Source organism: Larus michahellis, chromosome 2, assembly GCF_964199755.1.
Source record: "Larus michahellis chromosome 2, bLarMic1.1, whole genome shotgun sequence".
Taxonomy (NCBI): Eukaryota; Metazoa; Chordata; class Aves; order Charadriiformes; family Laridae; genus Larus; species Larus michahellis.
The window spans coordinates 169,270,961-169,294,147 of record NC_133897.1 but is presented as its reverse complement, the minus strand read 5'-3'; the positions used below and the strand labels follow the sequence as shown (position 1 = coordinate 169,294,147).

The 23,187-nt window shown below is 61.4% G+C and overlaps 3 protein-coding genes across 9 annotated transcripts in view; 1 reads left to right on the top strand and 2 right to left on the bottom strand.

Moving 5' to 3' along the window:
* The first annotated feature begins 176 nt into the window (after nt 1-176).
* Nucleotides 177-5,847, top strand: LRRC14 (leucine rich repeat containing 14). Of its 2 annotated transcripts, none has more exons than XM_074578033.1 (4): nt 177-254; nt 2,241-2,575; nt 3,558-4,187; nt 4,957-5,847. In XM_074578033.1, exons 2-4 carry the CDS (start codon nt 2,256-2,258, stop codon nt 5,522-5,524), a joined length of 1,518 nt encoding a protein of 505 aa, XP_074434134.1. In that variant the 5' UTR covers nt 177-254; nt 2,241-2,255; the 3' UTR covers nt 5,525-5,847. The 2 variants fall into 2 exon arrangements, with proteins under 2 accessions (XP_074434134.1, XP_074434133.1); XM_074578032.1 differs by having other exon boundaries at nt 184-254; nt 2,244-2,575.
* A 138-nt stretch (nt 5,848-5,985) lies between these two features.
* Nucleotides 5,986-10,527, bottom strand: C2H8orf82 (chromosome 2 C8orf82 homolog). Its single transcript, XM_074578034.1, has 3 exons — nt 10,251-10,527; nt 8,887-8,935; nt 5,986-7,000 (listed from the first exon to the last, which is right to left on the bottom strand). Exons 1-3 carry the CDS (start codon nt 10,425-10,427, stop codon nt 6,516-6,518), a joined length of 711 nt encoding a protein of 236 aa, XP_074434135.1. The 5' UTR covers nt 10,428-10,527; the 3' UTR covers nt 5,986-6,515.
* Nucleotides 10,528-16,764: 6,237 nt separating this feature from the next.
* The window catches only part of ARHGAP39 (Rho GTPase activating protein 39), a 166,438-nt gene continuing 160,015 nt past the window's right edge, over nt 16,765-23,187 (bottom strand). For all 6 annotated transcript variants that reach the window (XM_074578027.1, XM_074578031.1, XM_074578026.1 and 3 more), the window contains 4 exons: nt 22,510-22,709; nt 21,978-22,069; nt 21,700-21,869; nt 16,765-20,678 (listed from right to left, as the gene is read on the bottom strand). In XM_074578027.1, the coding sequence (XP_074434128.1) occupies nt 20,484-20,678; nt 21,700-21,869; nt 21,978-22,069; nt 22,510-22,709 (657 nt within the window). In that variant the 3' untranslated portion in view covers nt 16,765-20,483. The remainder of the gene's footprint in view (nt 20,679-21,699; nt 21,870-21,977; nt 22,070-22,509; nt 22,710-23,187) is intronic.

Here is a 23,187-nt window from a genome sequence, read left to right as displayed (position 1 = left end):
GCCGTCCGGGCCTCAGCGCGGCGGCAGAGCGAACCTCCCGCTCCCGCCGCGCCTCAGCCAATGGGAAAGGAGGGAGCGGCGACGGACAGCGGTAGAAACCAATGGAAGGGGGAGAAGCGGCGCTGAGCCCGCCTCCTCCTGTGGGTCTCGCTCGCTGATTGGCTCGGGGGGGACGGTGCGTCAGCGCGCACGCCCGGAAGCGGCGGCGGGGCGGCGGCGGGGCCCGGCGGAGAGTGGGGGGCTGCGGGAGCGCCGTGAGTGGGCGGGGCCGGGGGGGCCGCCATGTTGGGGGATGGGGGGGGTCCTGTGTGTGTGGGTCCCTGTGTGTGGGGGTCCCTGTGATGGGGGGGGTCCGGGTTAGGGGGGGGTCGCGGAGTTCCCTGTGGCGGGGGGGCCGGTTTAGGGGTGCTGGGGGGGTGTCCCTGTGATGGGGGTGGTGGTTTAGGGGGGTCAGGGGGGGTCCCTGTGATGGGGGGGGGGGTTAGGGGTGCTGGGGGTGGCTCTTGTGATGAGGGGACCTGGTTAGGGGGGCCTGGGGGGGTCCCTGTGGTGGGGGGGCTGGGTTAGAGGGGGGCCTGGGGGGTCCTGTGATGGGGGGGTGGGTTGGGGGGGGGGCGAGGGGTTCCCTGTGATGGGGGGGGCGGGTTAGGGGTGCTGCTGTGGGGGGGGTCCCTGTGTTGTGGAGGGTGGTTTAGGGGAGTCGGGGGGGTCCCTGTGACAGGGGGGGTGGGTTAGAGGGGGGTCCCCGCGATGGGGGGGGCTGGGTTAGGGGTGCTGGGGGGGTGCCTGTGACAGGGGGGGTGGTTTAGGGGGGCCAGTGAGGGTCCCTGTGATGGGGAGGTGGGTTAGGGGTGTTGGGGGGGGGGTCCTTGTGATGGGGGGCTGGGTTAGGGGGGCCTGGGGGGGGGTCCCTGTCACAAGGGGGCCAGGTTAGGGTGGCCTGGGGCGGGGGGGGGTCCCTGGGCGGGGGGGGGGGGGGCTGGGTTAGGGGGTGTGTGTGGGAGTCCCTGTGATGGGGGGGCCGGCGGGTTCCCTGTGATGGGGGGGCCGGATTAAGGGTGCTGGGGGGGGTCATTGTGATGGGGGGGTGGGTTAGAGGGGGTCCCCCGTGGTGGGGGGGTCTGGGTTAGGGGTGTCGGGGGGGTTCCTGTGACAGGGGGGTGGGTTAGAGGGGGTCCCCCGTGATGGGGGGGTCTGGGTTAGGGGTGCTGGGGGGGGTTCCTGTGATGGGGGGGTGGGTTAGAGGGGGGCTCCCGTGATGGGGGGGTCTGGGTTAGGGGTGCTGGGGGGGGTTCCTGTGACAGGGGGGTGGGTTAGAGTGGGTCCCCCATGATGGGGGGGTCTGGGTTAGGGGTGTCGGGGGGGGTTCCTGTGACAGGGGGGTGGGTTAGAGTGGGTCCCCCGTGATGGGGGGGTCTGGGTTAGGGGTGTCGGGGGGGGTTCCTGTGACAGGGGGGTGGGTTAGAGGGGGTCCCCCGTGATGGGGGGGTCCCTGTGATGGGGGGGTGGGTTAGAGGGGGTCCCCCGTGATGGGGGGGTCTGGGTTAGGGGTGTCGGGGGGGTCCCTGTGGTGGGGGGGTGGGTTAGAGGGGCTCCCCCGTGATGGGGGGGTCTGGGTTAGGGGTGTCGGGGGGGTCCCTGTGATGGGGGGGTGGGTTAGAGGGGGTCCCCTGTGATGGGGGGGTCTGGGTTAGGGGTGCTGGGGGGGGTCCCTGTGATGGGGGGGTGGGTTAGAGGGGGTCCCCCGTGATGGGGGGGTCTGGGTTAGGGGTGCTGGGGGGGGTCCCTGTGATGGGGGGGTGGGTTAGAGGGGGTCCCCTGTGATGGGGGGGTCTGGGTTAGGGGTGCTGGGGGGGGTCCCTGTGACAGGGGGGTGGGTTAGAGGGGGTCCCCCATGATTGGGGGGGTCCTTGTGATGGGGGGGCTGGGTTAGGGCGGGTTGTGAGGGGTCCCTGTGCCGGCGGTGGTGGTGGTGGGGGGGCTGGTTAGGGATGTGACCATGGTGCCGGGGGGGGGGAGGGGGGGGCGGATTAATGTTCTATGGGGCACTGAGCGGGGGGGGGACGCTGAGCTAGGGCTTCCGCAGGGCTGCATTCTACCCTCGGCAATGTGGGGCAGGCCGGGGGGGGCGGTTGGGGGGGGGGGGGGGGGGCTGGGGGTGAAGCACTGGGACCCTCACCGCCACCCCCCCACCCTCCTGTGTCCGTCCTGTCCCCCCCCCCGCCCCCCCCTTCCTCCAGCAGCCCCCGGGCGCCATGCACTCCCTCCTCTTCCTCTGCGCCCGCCGCTTGGTGAGCCACCGTCCCGCCACCCGCCGGGCCTTGGACCTCGTCCCCCCCCAGCTCTTTCCCGTCCTTTTCCGAGCCGCCTTCCTGGACGAACGGACGTTGGCGTTGCGGGACCTGGTGGGGACCTGGCCTTTCCCCGTCCTCAGTTTCCGACGGCTTTTGGGCCACTGCTGCCGTCGTCACCGTTCCCTCGGAGAGAAAGCCACCAAGTTGTGCGTCCAGGCTGTCATCCTCGCCGTGGTGGCGCATCTCCGCCGGGCGTTGGAGGAACCTTCTCGGGATGGGAGGTGGGCGTCGGGATGCCGAATTCCGCCGGGATGATGGGAGATCACAGAAATCCCAGGATGGTGGGGGTGGTGGGGGGTTGGAAGGGACCTTTGGAGATCAGCCGGTCCAAGCCCGTTGCCCAAAACAGGGTCACCCAGAGCAGGTTGGACCCGTCCAGGTGGGTTTGGAAGGTCTCCAGAGCAGGAGACTCCGCACCCTTTCCGTCACCCTCCCAGTGACGCCGTTTTTCCTCGCCTTGAGATGGAATTTCCCGTGTCCCGCTTTGTGCCCGTTGCCCCATGTCCCGTCGCCGGCCACCGCTGAGAAGAATCTGGTCCCGTCCTCTTCATGAGGTCCTCTCTCAGCCTCCTCTTCTCCAGGCTGAACAGCCCCAGGGCGCTCAGCCCTTCCTCAGCAGCGAGACACTTCCCGGCCCTCATCATCCTCGGAGCCTCCGCTGGACTCTCTCCACCAGTTCCTTGTCCTTCTTGAACTGGGGAGCCCGGCACCGGTCCCAGTTCTCCAGCTGTGGCCCCACCAGGGCAGAGCGGAGCGGGGAGGATGAACCTCCCTCCACCTACTGGCCGCGGTCTTCTTAACGCCCCCCAGGAGATCGTTGGCCGCGTCGGCCACAAGGGCACGTTGCTGGCCCGTGGACAACTTGGTTGTCCACCAGGTTGCCCCTCTGCAGAGCTGGTTTCCAGCAGGTCAACCCCAAACCTCTACTGGTTCCCGGGGGGGTTATTCCTCCTGAGGTGGAGGATCCAACGACTTGTTGAACATCATGAGGTTCCTCTCCACCCCGCTCCCTGGAGATGGAGGTGACCATGCTCCTCCTGGGGCCGTGAGCTCCGGAGGAAGCCGTGAGTTGACACCGGGCAAAGGGAAAGCGGGACCGCAAGCCACCGGGTGGCCGCGACTCTCCCGGGAGCCGGCCACGGCGTTCTTTCGGTTCCTTGATTTCCCCGCTCGTTTATTCACCTATTTCTCATCTTCTCCCAGCGAAAACCGGTGCCGCCTGCGGGTGCTGGACATGACGGGACTCCATGACGATGACACCGACCGCGGTCCGGAGTGGATGAGCCTTTGGTCCGGCACGGTGGCGTTGGCCAAAGCCTGCCTCGAGGTCTCCAAACACCAAAACGAATGCCTGAAACGTTCCTCCAAGCGGCATAAAGGTCCTTCCGGCCTTTCGGCCGCCCCGCAACCCTTCGGCGTGGAGGTCCGCGCCGATCTCTTCGTCAACGCCACCTCCTTCGGCGTCCTACGGGACGCCTTGCGAACCGCCGGCCTTTTCCGCCTCAAATGCCGGGATTTCCACGCCGAGGAACTTTCCGTCGCCGGCACCGTGAGTTTATTGGAATCGCTGGAACCCGCCGGCGTGCGACGGGTGGATCTTCGCTTCAACAACTTGGGCTTGCCGGGGCTCTGCGTCGTTCTGCCCCACCTCGCCAGGTTCGCCGACCTCCTCAGCCTCAAGTTGCCCTACAGCAACGTCAACGTGCGGCGATGGACGGCGGGGACGGAAGCCGGCCTCCGGTGCCTCGCCGCCCAGCTGGGAAGGCTGCCCCGCCTCAAGGAGCTCAATTTGGGATCTTCCAGGCTTTCCGGGAAACTGAGGCAACTTCTGGGGTAAGTTGGGTTTCGGCGGAGCAGGTCCCCAACCTGCTTTTTTCGTGCCTTTGGCCGGGGGGCTGGGGAGGGAACGCCACGACTGGATGGGTTCTAGGTCACGTTGGGGAGAGGTTGGGACACGGCTGGGTTCATCGCGGTTCCTTTGGGAATACGGGAATCATCCCCGCCGTGTTATTTAAAGATTGAATACGTGGAATCGGGGAACGGTTTGGGTGGGAAGGGAGCTTTAAAGCCCATCGAATCCAAACCCCCTGCCCTGAGCAGGGACATCTTCCACCAGCCCAGCTCGCTCCGAGCCCCGGCCAACCTGACCTGGAATATTTCCAGGGATGGGGCAACTCCCGCTTCTCTGGGCAACCCGTTCCAGTCCCTCGCCACCCTCGCAGCCAAGAATTTCTTCCCAAGATCTCATCGAAATCTCCCCTTTTCCAGTTTAAACCACTTCCCCCTCGTCCCGTGGCTCCCCTCCCTGCTCCAGAGTCCCTTCCCAGTTTTCCCGGAGCCCCTTGAGGGCCTGGAAGGGGCTGGAAGGTCTCCGCGGAGCCTTCTCTTCTCCAGGCTGAACCCCCCCAGCTCTCTCAGCCTGTCCTCCCAGCAGAGGGGCTCCAGCCCTCCCGGCATCTCCGGGGCCTCCTCCGGCCCCCGCTCCGACACCTCCGCGTCTGTGCTGAGCTCCGGCAACTCCCACCCCACAGGGTGATGGCTTTGCCGGGGGTGGGGGGCTCACGGCTCATTTTTCCTCCCCCCCCAACCCTGTCTCCGGCAGAGACCTGCAGGCTCCCCTGGAAAGCTTGGAGTTGGCCTTCTGCTATCTCCTTCCCGGCGACCTCGCCTTCCTTTCCCAAAGCTTCCACGCTCCGGCGCTGAAAAAATTGGATTTGAGCGGCCACGATTTCTCCGAGAACCTTCTCCAACCCCTCCAACATCTCCTGGAAGAGACTTCGGCTTCTCTCCTCCACCTGGATCTCATGGAATGCCGGCTGACGGACGCTTGTCTGGAATCTCTTCTGCCCGCCCTCTGCCGTTGCTCCCGTCTCCGATGCCTGGGACTTTTCGGCAACCCCCTTTCCACGCCGGGACTCAAGACCTTGTTACGGAAAACCCTCCTTCTTCCGGATTTACGCTTGGTCGTCTATCCTTATCCCGTGGATTGTTACAACCTGGAGCCGCCCCGGCCGCCTTCCGCTTGGCTTTTCCAGGACGCGTTGGACGAGGAACGTTTCGCCGCCGTCGCCGCCGAATTGGGTCGGATGCTGACGAGTTCCGGCAGAGCCGACGCCGTCTGGACCGCCAGCCTCTGCCGGCACGGTGCCCTCGACTACTTCGCCTTGTAGCCACCCCCCCGCCCCCCCCCACAACCCCCCCCTCCCCCCCCCGCCAAAAAACCCCCCTCCTTCCCCAAATTTCGCGTTTCCTCCTCGTCCCCCCGCCGCTTTTTTGCGGCACCCGCGGCGGCCCCCAGCTTGGGGCGCTCGTTAAAGGCACTCGTTCGTTAATTAACGCTGGGAAACCGCTTGAGAAATACCTGCCCCCCCCCCCCGACCCCCTGCCCCAAATCCCCCTGCCCCCCCCCGCCCCCGTACCCCACGTCCCCGGGGGGTGCCCGGCGCCTCCCGAACAGCTCGGCCGCGAGATAAAGCTCTTTTTTTTTTTTTTTTTTTTTTATTATTCCACAAATTAATGGGGGTCTGTCGTTGTCCCCCCCCCCCCCCCGTTGCCCCCCACGGCGGCGGCACCCACGCGGTGGGGGGGTGACGGGGACGGCTTGGGGGTGGGGGGGGGGTGGGGATGTGTGTGTGTCCCCAAATCGACCCTGTCCCATCGCTTCGGGGGTGATGGGGACGGCTTGGGGGGGTCCCCAGCTCGGCCCCGTCCTGTCGGTGACGGGGACAGCCGGGGGGGGGTCCCCAATTTGGGTCTGGCGCGGGGTGACGGGGACGGCAGGGGGGGGTCTTTAGCTCAGCGTGGGGGTGACGGGGACAGTTTTGGGGTCCCCAGCTGAGCCCTGGTGTGAGGATGGCTGGGGGGGTCCCCAGCTCGGCCCCGTCCTGTCGGTGACGGGGACAGCCGGGGGGGGGTCCCCAATTTGGGTCTGTCACGGGGTGATGGGGACAGCCGGGGGGGGGTCTTTAGCTCAGCGTGGGGGTGACGGGGACGGTTTTGGGGGGGTCCCTCGTTCAGTTCCATCCCGTCGGTGCCGGGGACAGCCGGGGGGATCCCCAATTTGGGTCTGGCGCGGGGTGACGGGGACGGCAGGGGGGGGTCTTTAGCTCAGCGTGGGGGCGACAGGGACAGTTTTTTTGGGGGGGGGGGTGTCCCCCCAACTCATCCCTGCGGGGGGGTGACGGGGCCAGCCGGCTCTTCCCCCTCTCCTCCGCCCCGCAGCAACGGCAGCAATTCCTCGGTGAGCCGATAACGTCGCCCTTCCCAAAAAAAATGAGTGGGGGGCTGTTCCGGCCCTCGGCCGAATTGGAAGCCGGGACTCCATTCCGACGCCAACGCCGAACGCACCAACCCCACGCCTCCCGTTTTAGCCGGCGCCGGGTGATAAAGCCGCCCGTTTTCCGGCGACATCATTAAATTTTCCGGTTGGAACGGGACGGCCAAACGTTCGCCGCCACCGCAGTAGGAGAGGAGCCATCCGTGGTGTCCGGAATCCGGCAGGATTTGAGTAAAAACGATAGGACGATCTTCGCACCGCAAGAAATTCCGTTCCCGGCCGCAGGGCGAGAGGAAAGGGAATTCCGCTTCGTAACGCCCGCTCCGGTTCGGCTCCAAGCGTTTGAAGAAGAAAGCCAGGAAGGCGACGTCTGGACAGACGGACGGACGGATATCAAGTTCGTTACTTCCCGGTAATTAACGCCAATCCCCCCCCCCCCCCCCCCGCCAAGCGTTAATTAGCCGCGGGGAGGGGAGTGATTCGTTAAAACGGGGATTCCATCCGGGGTGGGGCGGGGAAGGAGGAATCGGATTTGGGAAGAAGTCATGCCGGGAAGCGCGACTGGGAGTTATTAATAGCAGGAGGTGCTTAATTAAGGAGGTAATTAATACGCAAATTGCGCCCCGCAGCTGCTTTGGTGGGGGGGATGTCCGAGGGCTCAGCACCCCCAATTAAGGATGAGATCCCAATTATCCCAATTAAGGATTGGATCCTGATTTAAGGATGAGACCCCCATTAAGGGTCGGATCCCGATTAAGGAGGAGATCCCAATTAATGATGGGATCCCAATTAAGGAGGAGACCCCAATTAAGGATCCGCTCCCAGTTAAGGACTGGACTCCAATTAAGGATGAGATCCCAATTAAGGATCGGCTCCTGATTAAGGATGAGAGCCCAATTAAGGATTAGATCCTGATTAAGGATTAGAGCCTAATTAAGGATCAGCTCCCGATTAAGGATCAGATCCTGATTAAGGAAGAGACCCCCATTAAGGGTCGGATCCTGATTAAGGAGGAGACCCCAATTAATGATGGGATCCCGATTAAGGAGGAGACCCCAATTAATGATGGGATCCCAATTAAGGACTAGACTCCAATTAAGGATGAGATCCCAATTAAGGATCAGATCCTCATTAAGGAAGAGACCTTCATTAAGGATCGGATCCTGATTAAGGATGAGAGCCCAATTAAGGATTAGATCCTGATTAAGGATGAAATCCTGATTAAGGACTGGATCCTGATTAAGGATTAGACCCTAATTTAGGATCAGCTCCCAATTAAGGATCAGATCCTGATTAAGGAGGAGACCCCAATTAAGGATCCGCTCCCAATTAAGGACTGGACTCCAATTAAGGATGAGATCCCAATTAAGGATCGGCTCCTGATTAAGGATGAGAGCCCAGTTAAGGATTAGATCCTGATTAAGGATTAGACCCTAATTAAGGATTAGATCCTGATTAAGGAAGAGACCCCCATTAAGGGTGGGATCCTGATTAAGGAGGAGATCCCAATTAATGATGGGATCCCAATTAGGGACTGGACTCCAATTAATGATGGGATCCCAATTAAGGATCAGATCCTCATTAAGGAAGAGACCTTCATTAAGGATCGGATCCTGATTAAGGATGAGAGACCAATTAAGGATTAGATCCTGATTAAGGATGAGATCCTGATTAAGGAAGAGACCCCAATTAAGGGTCGGATCCTGATTAAGGAGGAGACCCCAATTAATGATGGGATCCCAATTAAGGAGGAGACCCCAATTAAGGATCCCTTCCCAATTAAGGATTTGGCCCCCATTAAAGATGATATCCCAATTAAGGATCAGCTCCCAATTAAGGATCGGCTTCCGATTAAGGATGAGATCCAATTAAGGATCGGCTCCCGATTAAGGATGAGATCCAATTAAGGATCGGCTCCTAATTAAGGATGAGACCCCAATTAAGGATCGTCTTTCGATTAAGGGTGAGACCCCCATTAAGGATCGGACCCTGATTAGGGATGAGACCAAAATGAAGGATCCGCTCCCAATTAAGGACTGGGCACCAATTAAGGATCAGCTCCCGATTAAGGATGAGATCCCAGTTAAGGATCGGCTCCTGATTAAGGATGAGACCCCAATTAAGGATCGGCTCCCAATTAAAGACGGGCCCCCAATTAAGGATGATGAGCAGGAGCCGTGCCGGCGAGGTGGGGGAATTTGGGGGGATTTTGGGGGGAATTTGTGGGATTTTGGGGGATTTTGGGGATCCCGGTACCTTTGAAGCAGGTGATGAAATTCTTGACTTTGGTGTCGTCCAGGAAAAGCTGTGGAAAAGTGGGGAAAAAGCCTCAAAATCCCAAAGCTTCTGGCAGGGCCAGGATCTGCCCGGGATCCAACCAGGGTCTGGTCCATGATCCTTTGGGATCCGCTTAGGGTCTGATCTGGGATCCTTTGGGAATCGCTCTGGGATCCTTTGGGGACCCACCCAGGATCTGATCTGGGATCCTTTGGGGACCCTTCCAGGATCCTTTGGGATCCATCCAGGTTCTGCTCCGGGATCCTTTGGGATCCACCCAGGATCTGTCCGGGATCTATCCCAGCTCCAACCGGGATCAGTCCAGGGGCTGTCCTGGGTCCATTTAAGGTCTTCTTGGATCCATGTGGGATCTGTCCAGGATCTGTCTGGAATCCTTTGGGGATCCATCTGGGATCTGCCCAGGATCCATCCAGGGTCTGTCCGGCATCCTTTGGGATCCATCCAGGGTCTGTCCGGGATCTATCCTGGCTCTGACTGGGATCAGTCCAGGGGCTGTCCTGGGTCCATTTAAGGTCTTTTTGTGATCCTTCTTGGATCCCTGTGGGATCTGTCCAGGATCTGTCCGGGATCCGTCTGGGGTCTGTTTGGGATCTATCTGGGATCTATCCTGAGCCCATCTAGGGTTTTTTTTTGGATCTGTCTGGGTCCTGCCCGGGATCAGTCTGTGGGATCTGTCTTGGATTGGTTTGGGATTTGTCTGGGATCTGTCTTGGGCCCATGTGGGATCTATTTGGGATCTGCCTGGGCTCTGTCCGGGATCCATCTGGGACCTGTTTGGGGTCTCTCCGGGATCTGTCCTGAGTCTGTCCAAGATTTTGGGGGGTCTGTGTGGGATTTATCTGGGATCTGGCTGGAGTCTGACTGGGATCTGGCTGGGCTGTGACTGGGATCTGTCTAGGATCTTTCTGGGATCCATCCAGGGTCTGTCTGGGATCCACCAGGGATCCACGTCTTGAGTCCCTGCGGGATCTGTCTGGGATCTGTCCTGAGTCCATCCAGGGTTTTTTTTGGGGGTCTGACTGGGATCTGTCTGGGATCTGTCCAGGATCCACCTGGGATCCGTCGGGGGTCCCTGTGGGATCCGTCCGGGCTCTGTCCCGACTCCATCCAGGGTCTTTTCGGGATCCCTTTGGGCTCTGCCCAGGGTCCAGCTGGGATCTCTCCGGGATCCGGTCCTCCCCCTCCCCACAAGGCCGCCCCGTTCCCTGATCCCGGTGTCCGCCCCCCCCGCCCCGGTATCCCCCCCCCCCGTATCCCCCCCCCCGGTGTCCCCGTCCCCCCCGGTGTCCCCCCCCCCCGGTGTCCCCCCCCGCTCCCGGTACCTGTCCCTGGTGGTCGATGTAGTAAAAATACTCGCGGGTGCGGGGCGTCGGGCTCTGCCCCTGCCGGTACCGGGCACCGGCAACGGCACCGGCCTCGGGAACGGCACCGGGCCCGGCTCCCGCCGCCCCCAGCGTCCCGGAGCCCAGGCGGAACCGCAGCGACGGCGGCAGCCGCATCCCGGGAACGGGAACGAGGAAGGGACCGGGAACGGGACGGGGACGGGGACGGGACCGGGAAAAGGGGCCCGGAAACAGCCCCGGAAGCGGCCCGGGCCGGTCCGGCCGTTGCACCCTTCCGGGCGGGGCCTGTCCCGGCCCCGGGGAGCCCCTATAGACACGGGCCCTATAGGCACCCACACCCCCTGTAGAGACACGGGCCCTATAGGCACCCACACCCCCTATAGAGACACAGGCCCTACAGATACTCACACCCCCTATAGGCACCCACACCCCCTATAGACACGGGCCCTATAGATACCCACACCCCCTTTAGGCACCCACACCCCCTATAGAGACACGGGCCCTATAGATACCCACACCCCCTGTAGGCACCCACACCCCCTATAGAGACACGGGCCCTATAGATACCCACACCCCCTGTAGGCACCCACACCCCCTATAGAGACACGGGCCCTATAGATACTCACACCCCCTATAGGCACCCACGGCCCCTATAGACACGGCCCCTATAGGCACCCACACCCCCTATAGACACGGGCCCTATAGATACTCACACCCCCTATAGGCACCCACACCCCCTATAGACATGGCCCCTATAGGCACCCACACCCCCTATAGACACGGGCCCTATAGATACTCACACCCCCTATAGGCACCCACACCCCCTATAGACACGGGCCCTATAGATACTCACACCCCCTATAGGCACCCACACCCCCTATAGAGACACGGGCCCTATAGGCACCCACGGGCCCTATAGGCACCCACACCCCCTATAGACATGGCCCCTATAGGCACCCACACCCCCTATAGACATGGGCCCTATAGGCACCCACGGGCCCTATAGGCACCCACACCCCCTATAGACATGGCCCCTATAGGCACCCACACCCCCTATAGACACGGGCCCTATAGATACTCACACCCCCTATAGGCACCCACACCCCCTATAGACACGGGCCCTATAGATACCCACACCCCCTATAGAGACACGGGCCCTATAGATACTCACACCCCCTATAGGCACCCACGGCCCCTATAGGCACCCACACCCCCTATAGACACGGGCCCTATAGATACTCACACCCCCTATAGGCACCCACACCCCCTATAGACACGGGCCCTATAGGCACCCACGGGCCCTATAGGCACCCACACCCCCTATAGACATGGCCCCTATAGGCACCCACACCCCCTATAGACACGGGCCCTATAGGCACCCACGGGCCCTATAGGCACCCACACCCCCTATAGACATGGCCCCTATAGGCACCCACACCCCCTATAGACACGGGCCCTATAGGCACCCACGGGCCCTATAGGCACCCACACCCCCTATAGACATGGCCCCTATAGGCACCCACACCCCCTATAGACACGGGCCCTATAGGCACCCACACCCCCTATAGGCATCCACACCCCCTATAGACACAGTCCCTATAGATACCCACACCCCCTATAGGCACCCACACCCCCTATAGACACGGGCCCTATAGATACACCCCCTATAGGCACCCACACCCCCTATAGACACGGGCCCTATAGGCACCCACACCCCCTATAGGCACCCACACCCCCTATAGGCACCCCTGCCCCCTTACGGACACTCATAGCCCCTATAGACGCCTCCAGCCCCTAGAGACACTCGCGGCCCCTATAGATGCCTCCACCCCCTAGAGACACTCCTGGCCCCTATAGACACAGCCCCTATAGACACTCCTGGCCCCTATAGACACCCCCACCCCCTATAGACAAGGCCCCTAGAGACACCCCCACCCCCTAGAGACACTCATAGCCCCTATAGGCATCCACACCCCCTATAGACACGGCCCCTAGAGACACTCATGGCCCCTATCGACACCCACACCCCCTATAGATAGCTCTGTCCCCCCCCCCCCCCAGGCACTCATAGCCCCTATAGACACCCCTGAGCCCCTGTAGCCACCCATGCACCACTACGGACACTCATAGCCTCTATAGACACCGTTGCTCCCCTATAGACACTCATAACCCTTATAGACACCCCGCCCCCCCCCCCCCATAGACAACCCTGCCTCCCTAGAGGCACTCATAGCCCCTATAGACATCTCTGCCCCCTTATAGACACCCACACCCCCTATAGACACCTATAGCCCCTATAGATACCGCTATGGACACTCGTAGTCCCTATATACACCCCTGGCCCCCTGTAGACACCCACACCCCCTATAGACACCTATAGCCCCTATAGATACCGCTACCGCTACAGACACTTGTAGTCCCTATATACACCCCTGGCCCCCTATAGACAGCCGTGCACCACTATAGACACCCCTGCCCCCTTATAGGCACTTATGGCCCCTATAGACACCCCTGGCCCCCTATAGACACTCAGAACCCCTATAGACACCCCTTCCTCCCTAGGGACACTCATAGCCCCTATAGACAGCCATGCACCACTATAGGTACCCACACCCCCTATAGACTCTCTGAGCCCCTATAGATATCTCTGCTCCCCTGTAGGCACTCATAGACCCTATAGACACCCCTGCCCCCCTATGGACACTCATAGCTCCTCTAGACACCCCGGCCCCCCTATAGGCACTCACACACCCTATAGACGCTCATAGCTCCTATAGACTCCTCTGCCCCCCTGTGGGCACCCACAGCCCCTATAGACAACCCTGTCCCCTTATAGACATCTCTGCCCCCCCCATAGACACCCACACCCCCTATAGACAGCCGTGCACCACTATAGACACCCCTGCCCCCTTATAGGCACTCACGGCCCCTATAGACACCCCTGTCCCCCTATAGACACTCAGAACCCCTATAGCCACCTCTGCCCCCCCCCCCCAGACACTTATAGCCCCTCTAGACACCTGCACCCCTATAGGCACCCGCACCCTTATAGACACCCATTCACCCCTATGGATGCCCATACCCCCCTATAGGCACCTCACAGCCCCTATACGCACCCCTATAGACACCCACCCATCTCTATAGAGGCCCGTACCCACTGTGTGCCCGTATATACACCCCTATAGACACCCATTCAACCCTATGGATGCCCATACCCCTCTATAGGCACCCAACAGCCCCTATACACACCCCTATAGACACCCGCACCCCTATAGACACCCATTCACCCCTATGGATGCCCATACCCCCCTATAGGCACCCAACAGCCCCTATACGCACCCCTATAGACATCCACCCACCTCTATAGACGCCCATACCCACCGTGTGCCCGTATATACACCCCTATAGACACTCAGATCCCCTATAGGCACCAGCACCCCATAAACACCCATGCACCCCTATACGCACCCATCCACCCTTATAGGCACGCCCACACCCCTATATAGACCCCTGTGCCCCTATAGATACCCACCCACCCCTACAGACACCCATGTGCACCCCTATGCACCCTATAGACACCCACCCACCCCTATAGACGCCCACCCACCTCTATCGACGCCCATACATCCCGTGCGCCCCTATACACACCCCTTACACCCCTATAGACACCCCCCCCACGCCTATAGACACTCAGACCCCCTATACACCCCCTGTGCACCCTATAGACACCCCTACAGCCCTATATACGCCCGTGCCCTCCCTGTGCACCCCCCCTGGGCTCCCCTATAGAAACCCTCTACGCACCCTGGGCACCCTATATACATCCCTGGGTCGCTTTATGTACCCCTGGGGGGCACTTATATACCCCTATATACATCCCTGGGTCGCTTTATGTACCTACAACCCTATAGACCCCTATAGGGGCTGTATGGCATGGGGGGGTGTCCCTATACATCCTGCGTGCTGGGGGGGTGACCCTATAGACCCCTATAGGGGCTGTATGGCATGGGGGGGTGTCCCTATACATCCTGCGTGCTGGGGGGGTGACCCTATAGACCCCTATAGGGGCTGTATGGCATGGGGGGGTGTCCCTATACATCCTGTGTGCTGGGGGGGTGACCCTATAGACCCCTATAGGGGCTGTATGGCATGGGGGGGTGTCCCTATACATCCTATGTACTGGGGGGGTGACCCTATAGACCCCTACAGGGGCTGTATGGCATGGGGGGGTGTCCCTATACATCCTGCGTGTTGGGAGGGTGACCCTATAGACCCCTATAGGGGCTGTATGGCATGGGGGGGGTGTCCCTATACATCCTGTGTGCTGGGGGGGTGACCCTATAGACCCCTATAGGGGCTGTATGGCATGGGGGGGTGACCCTATAGACCCCTATAGGGGCTGTATGGCATGGGGAGGGTGTCCCTATACATCCTGTGTGCTGGGGGGGGGTGACCCTATAGACCCCTATAGGGGCTGTATGGCATGGGGGGGTGTCCCTATACATCCTATGTACTGGGGGGGTGACCCTATAGACCCCTATAGGGGCTGTGTGGCATGGGGGGGTGTCCCTATGCATCCTGCGTGCTGGGGGGGGGTGACCCTATAGACCCCTATAGGGGCTGTATGGCATGGGGGGGGTGTCCCTATACATCCTGCGTGCTGGGGGGGGGTGACCCTGTAGACCCCTATAGGGGCTGTATGGCATGGGGGGGTGTCCCTATACATCCTATGTGCTGGGGGGGTGACCCTATAGACCCCTATAGGGGCTGTATGGCATGGGGGGGTGACCCTATAGACCCCTATAGGGGCTGTATGGCATGGGGGGGTGTCCCTGTACATCCTGTGTGCTGGGGGGGGGTGACCCTATAGACCCCTATAGGGGCTGTATGGCATGGGGGGGTGTCCCTATACATCCTGTGTGCTGGGGGGGTGACCCTACAGACCCCTATAGGGGCTGTATGGCATGGGGGGGTGTCCCTATACATCCTATGTACTGGGGGGGTGACCCTATAGACCCCTATAGGGGCTGTATGGCATGGGGGGGTGTCCCTATAGACCCCTATAGGGGCTGTATGGCATGGGGGGGTGTCCCTATACATCCTGTGTGCTGGGGGGGTGACCCTATAGACCCCTATAGGGGCTGCATGGCATGGGGGGGGTGACCCTGTAGACCCCTATAGGGGCTGTATGGCATGGGGAGGGTGTCCCTATACATCCTGTGTGCTGGGGGGGTGACCCTATAGACCCCTATAGGGGCTGTATGACGTCGGGGGGGCTCCTCTAGCCCCCTATACATCTTACATAGGCCCCTATAGAGTCTGTAAGTTGGGGGGGGGGGGGCTCCTCTAGCCCCCTATACATCTTACGTAGGCCTCTATATGGCCCCGCACACCGCCCCCCCCCACCCCTCCCCACCTCGTTGGGGTGCAGCCGGGTCCTCGCCGCCACCCCTATAGCCCCTATAGGTCCTTTGTGCCCCCCCCCCCGCCAAAAAAAATAATCCTCCCAGCCCTTGATCCGCTCCAGAGTGAACGGGCAGCGAGCAGGCTCTCTCCATACGTAGCTTTATTCACACGACGGCGGGGGGGGGAGTTGGGGGGGGGGGGGTTGGGGGGGGGGGTTAAGACGCCTCTATACATCCACGCCCCCCGCCCCCCCCCCTCACCCCCCCCCCCCCCAAAATTACAGAGTCCCACGGGACACCCCCTCCCCCAAAACCATCCCCCCACCCCCTGGGAGGGGGGGCTGGGGGGGGGCAGCCGGATCCTGCTCCCCCCCCCCCCCCCCCCAACTCAGCGCTCGGGGGGAGGGTCCCGGGGAGGGGGGGGAGAGCGTGTTGTTTTTGTCCCTTTTTTTTTTTTTTTGTCCTTTTTTTTTTTTTTTAAATTTTATTACTTTTATTATTATTATTATTATTATTATTAATTTTAATTATTATTTTTTTCATAGTTTTCTCATTTTTAATAATAAATAAAACCTCGAGCCTTCAAAAAAAAACCAAAAAGAAAAAAAAAAGAAAAAAGAAAAAAAAAAGAGGGGGGGGGGGGGGAGGGGGGGGAGAGAGCCCCAAAAAAAAAAAAACCCCAACCGGAAAAAAAAAAAAAAAAGGGAAAAAAAATAAAAAAATTAATATATATAAAACCTGGAGGGGGGGGCGGGGGGGGGGGAATATGAATTAAATGGAAATTGGGGGGGGGGGGGGGGGGATGGATGGACGCCCCCCCGCTGTGTCGTCGTTCCCCCCCCCCCTCGCTGTGTCCCCCCCCCCCACCTGGCAGTGAGCAGAGCTGGGAGGTAGCGCTGGGTCCCCTCGGGGTCCCCCCCCCCCCCACTTTGGGGACACCCCCCCCACCCCCTTTTTTGCCCCCCCCCCCCAAGAAAATAGCATCTGGCTTGAAAACTGGGGGGGGGGGGGGGGCTCTAATTAATATCTCTCTTTATAGATCTATATACTCTGATGGGTGCCCCCCCACCCCCCCCCCCCCCCCGCGGTGGGTGTCCCCCCCCTCCCGGGGTGGGGGTCACCCGCCCCCCGATACCCCCCCCCCATCCCCCCCCACCCAGTGGGTGCCCCTCGGGTGTCCCCCGTGGTCGCCCTGGGAGGAGCCGAAGGCACTTGGGGGTGGCCATGGTGGGGGGGGGCGGGGGTTGGGGGGCACCTCCCGCTGCCCCGGTGGGGGGTGGGGGGGGACCTTGGGCTCCTGCGGGGAGGGGGGGGGGTGGGTGGGGGTTGGGGGGAGGGAGGGGGTGGCCATGAGGGTGCCAAGGTGGGTCCAGGAGGAGCAGGAGATGATGGGTGCCAAGGTGGGTTGGGCAGGAGGAGATGGGGGGCACCAAGGTGGGGGCAGGAGAACCAGGGTGATGATGGACACCAAGATGGGTCCACCTGGGCCAAGCGGAGATGGTGGGCACCAAGATGGGCGCAGGAGAACCAGGGTGATGATGGACACCAAGATGGGTCCACCTGGGCCAAGCAGAGATGGTGGGCACCAAGATGGGCGCAGGAGAACCAGGGTGATGATGGACACCAAGATGGGTCCACCTGGGCCAAGCGGAGATGGTGGGCACCAAGATGGGTGCAGGAGAACCAGAGTGATGATGGGCACCAAGATGGGTCCACCTGGGCCAAGCGGAGATGATGGGCACCAAGGTGGGTGCAGGAGACCCAGGAGATGATGGACACCAAGATGGGTCCACCTGGGCCAAGCAGAGATGGTGGGCACCAAGATGGGCGCAGGAGAACCAGGGTGATGATGGACACCAAGATGGGTCCAGCTGGGCCAAGCGGAGATGGTGGGCACCAAGATGGGCGCAGGAGAACCAGGGTGATGATGGACACCAAGATGGGTCCACCTGGGCCAAGCGGAGATGATGGGCACCAAGGTGGGTGCAGGAGACCCAGGAGATGATGGACACCAAGATGGGTCCACCTGGGCCAAGCAGAGATGGTGGGCACCAAGATGGGCGCAGGAGAACCAGGGTGATGATGGGCACCAAGATGGGTCCACCTGGGCCAAGCGGAGATGATGGGCACCAAGGTGGGTGCAGGAGACCCAGGAGATGATGGACACCAAGATGGGTCCAGCTGGGCCAAGCGGAGATGGTGGGCACCAAGATGGGCGCAGGAGAACCAGGTTGATGATGGGCACCAAGATGGGTCCACCTGGGCCAAGCAGAGATGGTGGGCACCAAGATGGGCGCAGGAGAACCAGGGTGATGATGGGCACCAAGATGGGTCCACCTGGGCCAAGCGGAGATGGTGGGCACCAAGATGGGCGCAGGAGAACCAGGAGATGATGGACACCAAGATGGGTCCAGCTGGGCCAAGCGGAGATGGTGGGCACCAAGATGGGCGCAGGAGAACCAGGTTGATGATGGGCACCAAGATGGGTCCACCTGGGCCAAGCGGAGATGGTGGGCACCAAGATGGGCGCAGGAGAACCAGGGTGATGATGGGCACCAAGATGGGTCCACCTGGGCCAAGCGGAGATGGTGGGCACCAAGATGGGTGCAGGAGAACCAGGAGATGATGGACACCAAGATGGGTCCAGCTGGGCCAAGCGGAGATGGTGGGCACCAAGATGGGTGCAGGAGAACCAGGAGATGATGGACACCAAGATGGGTCTAGCTGGGCCAAGTGGAGATGATGAGCACCAAGATGGCAAGAGAACCAGGAGGAGATGACGGACACCCAGATAGGTTGGGCAGGACCAGGAGATGATGGACACCAAGATGGGTCCAGCTGGGCCAAGTGGAGATGATGGGCAGCAAGATGGGTTGGGCAGGACCAGGGTGATGATGGGCACCAAGATGGGTTGGGCAGGACCAAGAGATGATGGGCAGCAAGATGGGTTGGACAGGAGCAGGAGGAGATGTTGGGCACCAAGGTGGGCGCAGGAGAACCAGGGTGATGCTGGGTGCCCAGATGGGTCCAGCTGGGCCAAGTGGAGATGACGAGCACCAAGGTGGGTGCAGGAGAACCAGGAGGAGATGACGGACACCCAGATGGGTTGGGCAGGACCAGGGTGATGCTGGGTGCCACGATGGGTCCATCTGGGCCAAGCAGAGATGATGAGCACCAAGGTGGGTGCAGGAGAACAAGGAGGAGATGATGGACACCAAGATGGGTTGGGCAGGACCAGGAGATGATGGGTGCCAAGATGGGTCCAGCCGGGCCAAGTGGAGATGGTGGGCACCAAGATGGCAAGAGAACCAGGAGGAGATGACGGACACCCAGATGGGTTGGGCAGGACCAGGAAATGATGGGTGCCAAGATGGGTCCAGCCGGGCCAAGTGGAGATGGTGGGCACCAAGATGGCAAGAGAACCAGGAGGAGATGACGGACACCCAGATGGGTTGGGCAGGACCAGGAGATGATGGATGCCAAGATGGGTCCAGCTGGGCTAAGTGGAGATGGTGGGCACCAAGGTGGGTGCAGGAGAACCAGGAGGAGATGATGGGTGCCAAGAACCAGCAGGAGATGATGGACTCCAAAGTGGGTCCAGGAGGACAAGAAGGACATGACAGATGCCAAGATACATCCAGCAGGGTAAAGCAGAGATGGTGGGCATCAAGATGGGTCCAGCAGGAGCGGAAGGAGATGATGGATACCAAGATAGGTCCAGGAGAACCAGGAGAAGATGATGGGTGCCAAGATGGGTCCATCAGAAGCAGGAGGAGGAGATGATGGACACCGAGATGGGTCCAGGAAGACCAAGCAGAGATTACGGGTGCCAAGATGGGTTGGGCAGGACCAGGAGCAGACGATGGGTCCTGTGGTGGGGCCAGCAGCACCAAGTAGACGTGACGGGTGCTGAGACAGGTCCTTTGGGACCCGGTGGTGCCAACGTGTGGTGAGATGGGGCCGGTGTGCTGCCATGGATGGGCCTTGACGCGCACGGGTAGCGACCTGCCTGCCCAGCTCCTCCAGCCCCCCCCGCCCCAGGATGGACAACCAGCCGCAATGAGCCACCCAACGGGACTCTCCCCCCCCGCCAACAGCACCCACCGCTGGGTGCACCCAACTCCCCCTTGAGACGCACCCGGGTCGTGCCCGCAGTCTCCTCCCCCCGCGGGTTGGGACTCTCCTGGCACTGGGACACTGGTCACGCCCCGACGGGCCACGTTCTCCAGGTTCTCGATACCTCCTCAGCTTGGAACCGGTGGCTTCTCCCGCCTCCCGAGGCGCTGCCCTGCCCCACGGCTGCCCCACGGCTCTGCTCTCAGTCACAGAACCAACCCCACCGGAGATGTGGTGGGACCACCCCCGGCTTCGACCGCCCCCCCCCAAGCCCTGCCCAGCCTCCCCCGTCCCCCACGCTGTCACCTGCTCCCCCAAGTCCCCGCGGCCAACGCCGGACACCCGGGCTGGAAATGCCACCCCGTCTCCACGGAGCCGGGATGCTCCATGGGTGCCGTCATCCCCGGGGACCCCCAAAAGTGGCCGACCCCACCGGCTGGCGAAGAGGTGGGCAGTGAGATGGCCGGAGGATCGGGACGGGGCGTGGGGAACGGTCCCGTGTCCCGCCGTAGGTGGGGACGGAAAGGGGCAGGGTGCTGCGGGGGGTCTGGGGGGGGGGGCGGGTGCCACCCAGCACCCTCCTTCGGCGGGGTCCGGCTTGTGCTCCTCGGCCGAGTGGGGTGGGAGGGGGGGCTCGTGGTGGCCGGTGGCGGGGGGCGGCGGCGGGGGGGGGACACTCGGTTGGCGGCTGCTATAGGACGCCCTCCATGAAGCTGGTGTCGAGGTGCTGGATGAGCACCCGGATGAAGGACATCTCCTTGCGGGTGTTCTCGAAGATGATCCGCGGGTCGTCCGACTGGCAGCGCAGGCAGTTGGGGGCCATCACCATGGCCAGGTTATTGACGTCCATCTTGGTGACGGCCACGTTGGCCGGCTGCACGAACACCTGGAGGTGAGGAGGAAGGCGGCGGTGACGGAGTGGGAGGAGACGGGGGTTGGGGGACACACCACACGGACCTCCTCGTTCTCGGACGGGATGGGGGTCACCACGTGGGTAACCCCACATCGACTTGGGGGGACCACATGGACCTCCTAGTTCTTGGATGAGATGGGGGTCACCACGTAGGTAACCCCACATTGACTTGGGGGGGACCACATGGACCTCCTCGTTCTCGGATGGGATGGGGGTCACCACCTGGGTAACCCCACATCGACTTGGGGGGAGTACACAGACTTCCTAGTTCTTGGACAAGATGGAGGTCACCATGTGGTAACCCCACATTGACTTGGGGGGATGACACAGACCTCCTCGTTCTCGGATGGGATGGAGGTCACCACGTGGGTAAACCCACATCGACTTGGGGGGACCACACGGACCTCCTAGTTCTTGGACAAGATGGAGGTCACCACGTGGGTAACCCCACATCGACTTGGGGGGACCACATGGACCTCCTAGTTCTTGGACGAGATGGAGGTCACCATGTGGTAACCCCACATTGACTTGGGGGGATGACACAGACCTCCTCGTTCTCGGATGGGATGGAGGTCACCACGTGGGTAACCCCACATTGACTTGGGGGGAGTACACGGACCTCCTACTTCTCAGATGAGATGGAGTTCACCACGTGGGTAACCCCACATCGACTTGGGGGGACCACATGGACCTCCTAGTTCTTGGACAAGATGGAGGTCACCACGTGGGTAACCCCACATCGACTTGGGGGGAGTACACGAACCTCCTAGTTCTTGGATGAGATGGAGGTCACCACGTGGGTAACCCCACATCAACTTGGGGGGACCACATGAACCTCCTAGTTCTTGGACAAGATGGAGGTCACCACGTGGGTAACCCCACATCGACTTGGGGGAACCCAACGCCACCTCCAGAGAGGCAACCAGGCTGGAAGGTGACCCCGGGGGGCGGGGGGGGGGGGGCGGGGGGGAACCCGCTGAGGTCCTTTCCGTACCTGTAGGAAGCGGATGAGGTAGCACAGCACCATTTTGTTGATCCTGGGCAGAGAGTGGACGACGGCGATGGCCGCCTCGGGGTTCTCGTAGTGGGTGATGCACTGCTCGTAAAACTCGTGAGGGATCAGCGGTTCCTCCAGCTCCCGGTACCAGAGCTTCAGCAGGGAGGCTGGGAAAGTGGGGCGAGAAGATGGGGAGATGTGAGACTTGGCCGGCGAGGAGGGGAAAGCGTGGAGGGCCCGATTCTGTACCCCACGCAGCGCCCCCGGGGTCCTACCGGGAACGTGGGGGTCCTCCAAGCCGGTGGGGATCTTCCACTGGTCCACCTGCAGCTTGAGCGCGTTGACCTCGTCGATGTCACCGGGGACTCTGCACGGGGAAGAGACGTCGGTCCCCAAGCAAGAGATGGGGACCCACCTGCCTAACACCCCTCACGGCTTTTGGGGTCCCCCATGGGTGCACGTGGGGCTCAAGGAGAGCCAAAAGGGGACATCAGCTGGAGATGGAGCCATTTGGGGACCTGGTTGCTGCCCCATAGGGATGCGGCATCCTGCTGTGATGTGGGGCAGACCCCAGCGATGGTGGGCATCACAGAATGGTCATGACCCTGCCATGGAGAAATCCCCGTGGCCTTGGAGCAAGGAGAAATTGGGGGGCTGCCCTCTGCCCCACGGGAGGAGAAAGGCACCCATGGGGACACGGGGAAGGGGACAGCTGCCACGTAACGAGGTGACTCATGGCTTCCTCCGTGAGAAGGTCCAGGTTGCCGCCATCCTGGGGGTGGTCCCCTCAGCCGTAGGTGGCTTTACCTGAAGATGCCCTCGGTCTGGTCCCCGTTGAGCGCCAGGACCTCCTCGGAGAGGCGGGTTTGCACCCAGGGCAGCTGCCGGTCGGGGTATCGCTCCTTCTGCATGTTGATGATGTCCTGCAGCGAGCTGCCGAACATGGAAGGGTTGAAGACGGCGTTCTTGGCGTGGCGAATCTCCTCGATGTTCGGCTTCTTCAGGCCCTGAAGAAGAGACAAGAGAGGCCACCGGTGTCATCAGGAGCCGTGACTGGTGTCCCCGCAGACGGGATGGGCATATGGGGTCCTTCTCAACGCCAGCGCCCCACGGTCGAGCTCCAGGTCTGGTTATGATGCGTCCAGAGCCCAAGTCCATCATGTGATGGGGACAGAGGATGGAACCATGGATGAACTCAAGCCAACCTGACCAAGCTCTCCAGCGGCGCCACGCACCAGAAGGTCGGCTCTGAAACCTCCACCAACCAACTGGACTCCAAAGCAAATCCAGCCCTTGGGACTCTCCCCATGGTGCCTGGTAGGACCCCCACGCTCTGCCGTGGGGCCATGGCCACGCTGGAGCATCTACACCAATGAGCCGTGTAGGGACGCAGAAGAGGCGATGGATGGAGCAGACGTGCGTGGTGGGATGGAGAAGAGGAGATGGTTGCAGTGGACGTGTGCGTGGTGGGATGCAGAAGAAGAG

What these genes read in the sequence shown, in the direction of transcription:
- LRRC14 (XM_074578033.1), top strand. Translation starts at nt 2,256, where the DNA reads ATGCACTCCCTCCTCTTCCTCTGCGCCCGCCGCTTGGTGAGCCACCGT. An exon ending in GAACCTTCTCGGGATGGGAG is followed by an intron (nt 2,576 to 3,557) that starts GTGGGCGTCGGG and finishes ATCTTCTCCCAG; the next exon opens with CGAAAACCGGTGCCGCCTGC. An exon ending in AAACTGAGGCAACTTCTGGG is followed by an intron (nt 4,188 to 4,956) that starts GTAAGTTGGGTT and finishes TGTCTCCGGCAG; the next exon opens with AGACCTGCAGGCTCCCCTGG.
- C2H8orf82 (XM_074578034.1), bottom strand. Translation starts at nt 10,427, where the DNA reads ATGCGGCTGCCGCCGTCGCTGCGGTTCCGCCTGGGCTCCGGGACGCTG. An exon ending in ACATCGACCACCAGGGACAG is followed by an intron (nt 8,936 to 10,250) that starts GTACCGGGAGCG and finishes ACTTTTCCACAG; the next exon opens with CTTTTCCTGGACGACACCAA. An exon ending in TTTCATCACCTGCTTCAAAG is followed by an intron (nt 7,001 to 8,886) that starts GTACCGGGATCC and finishes CCGTCTGTCCAG; the next exon opens with ACGTCGCCTTCCTGGCTTTC.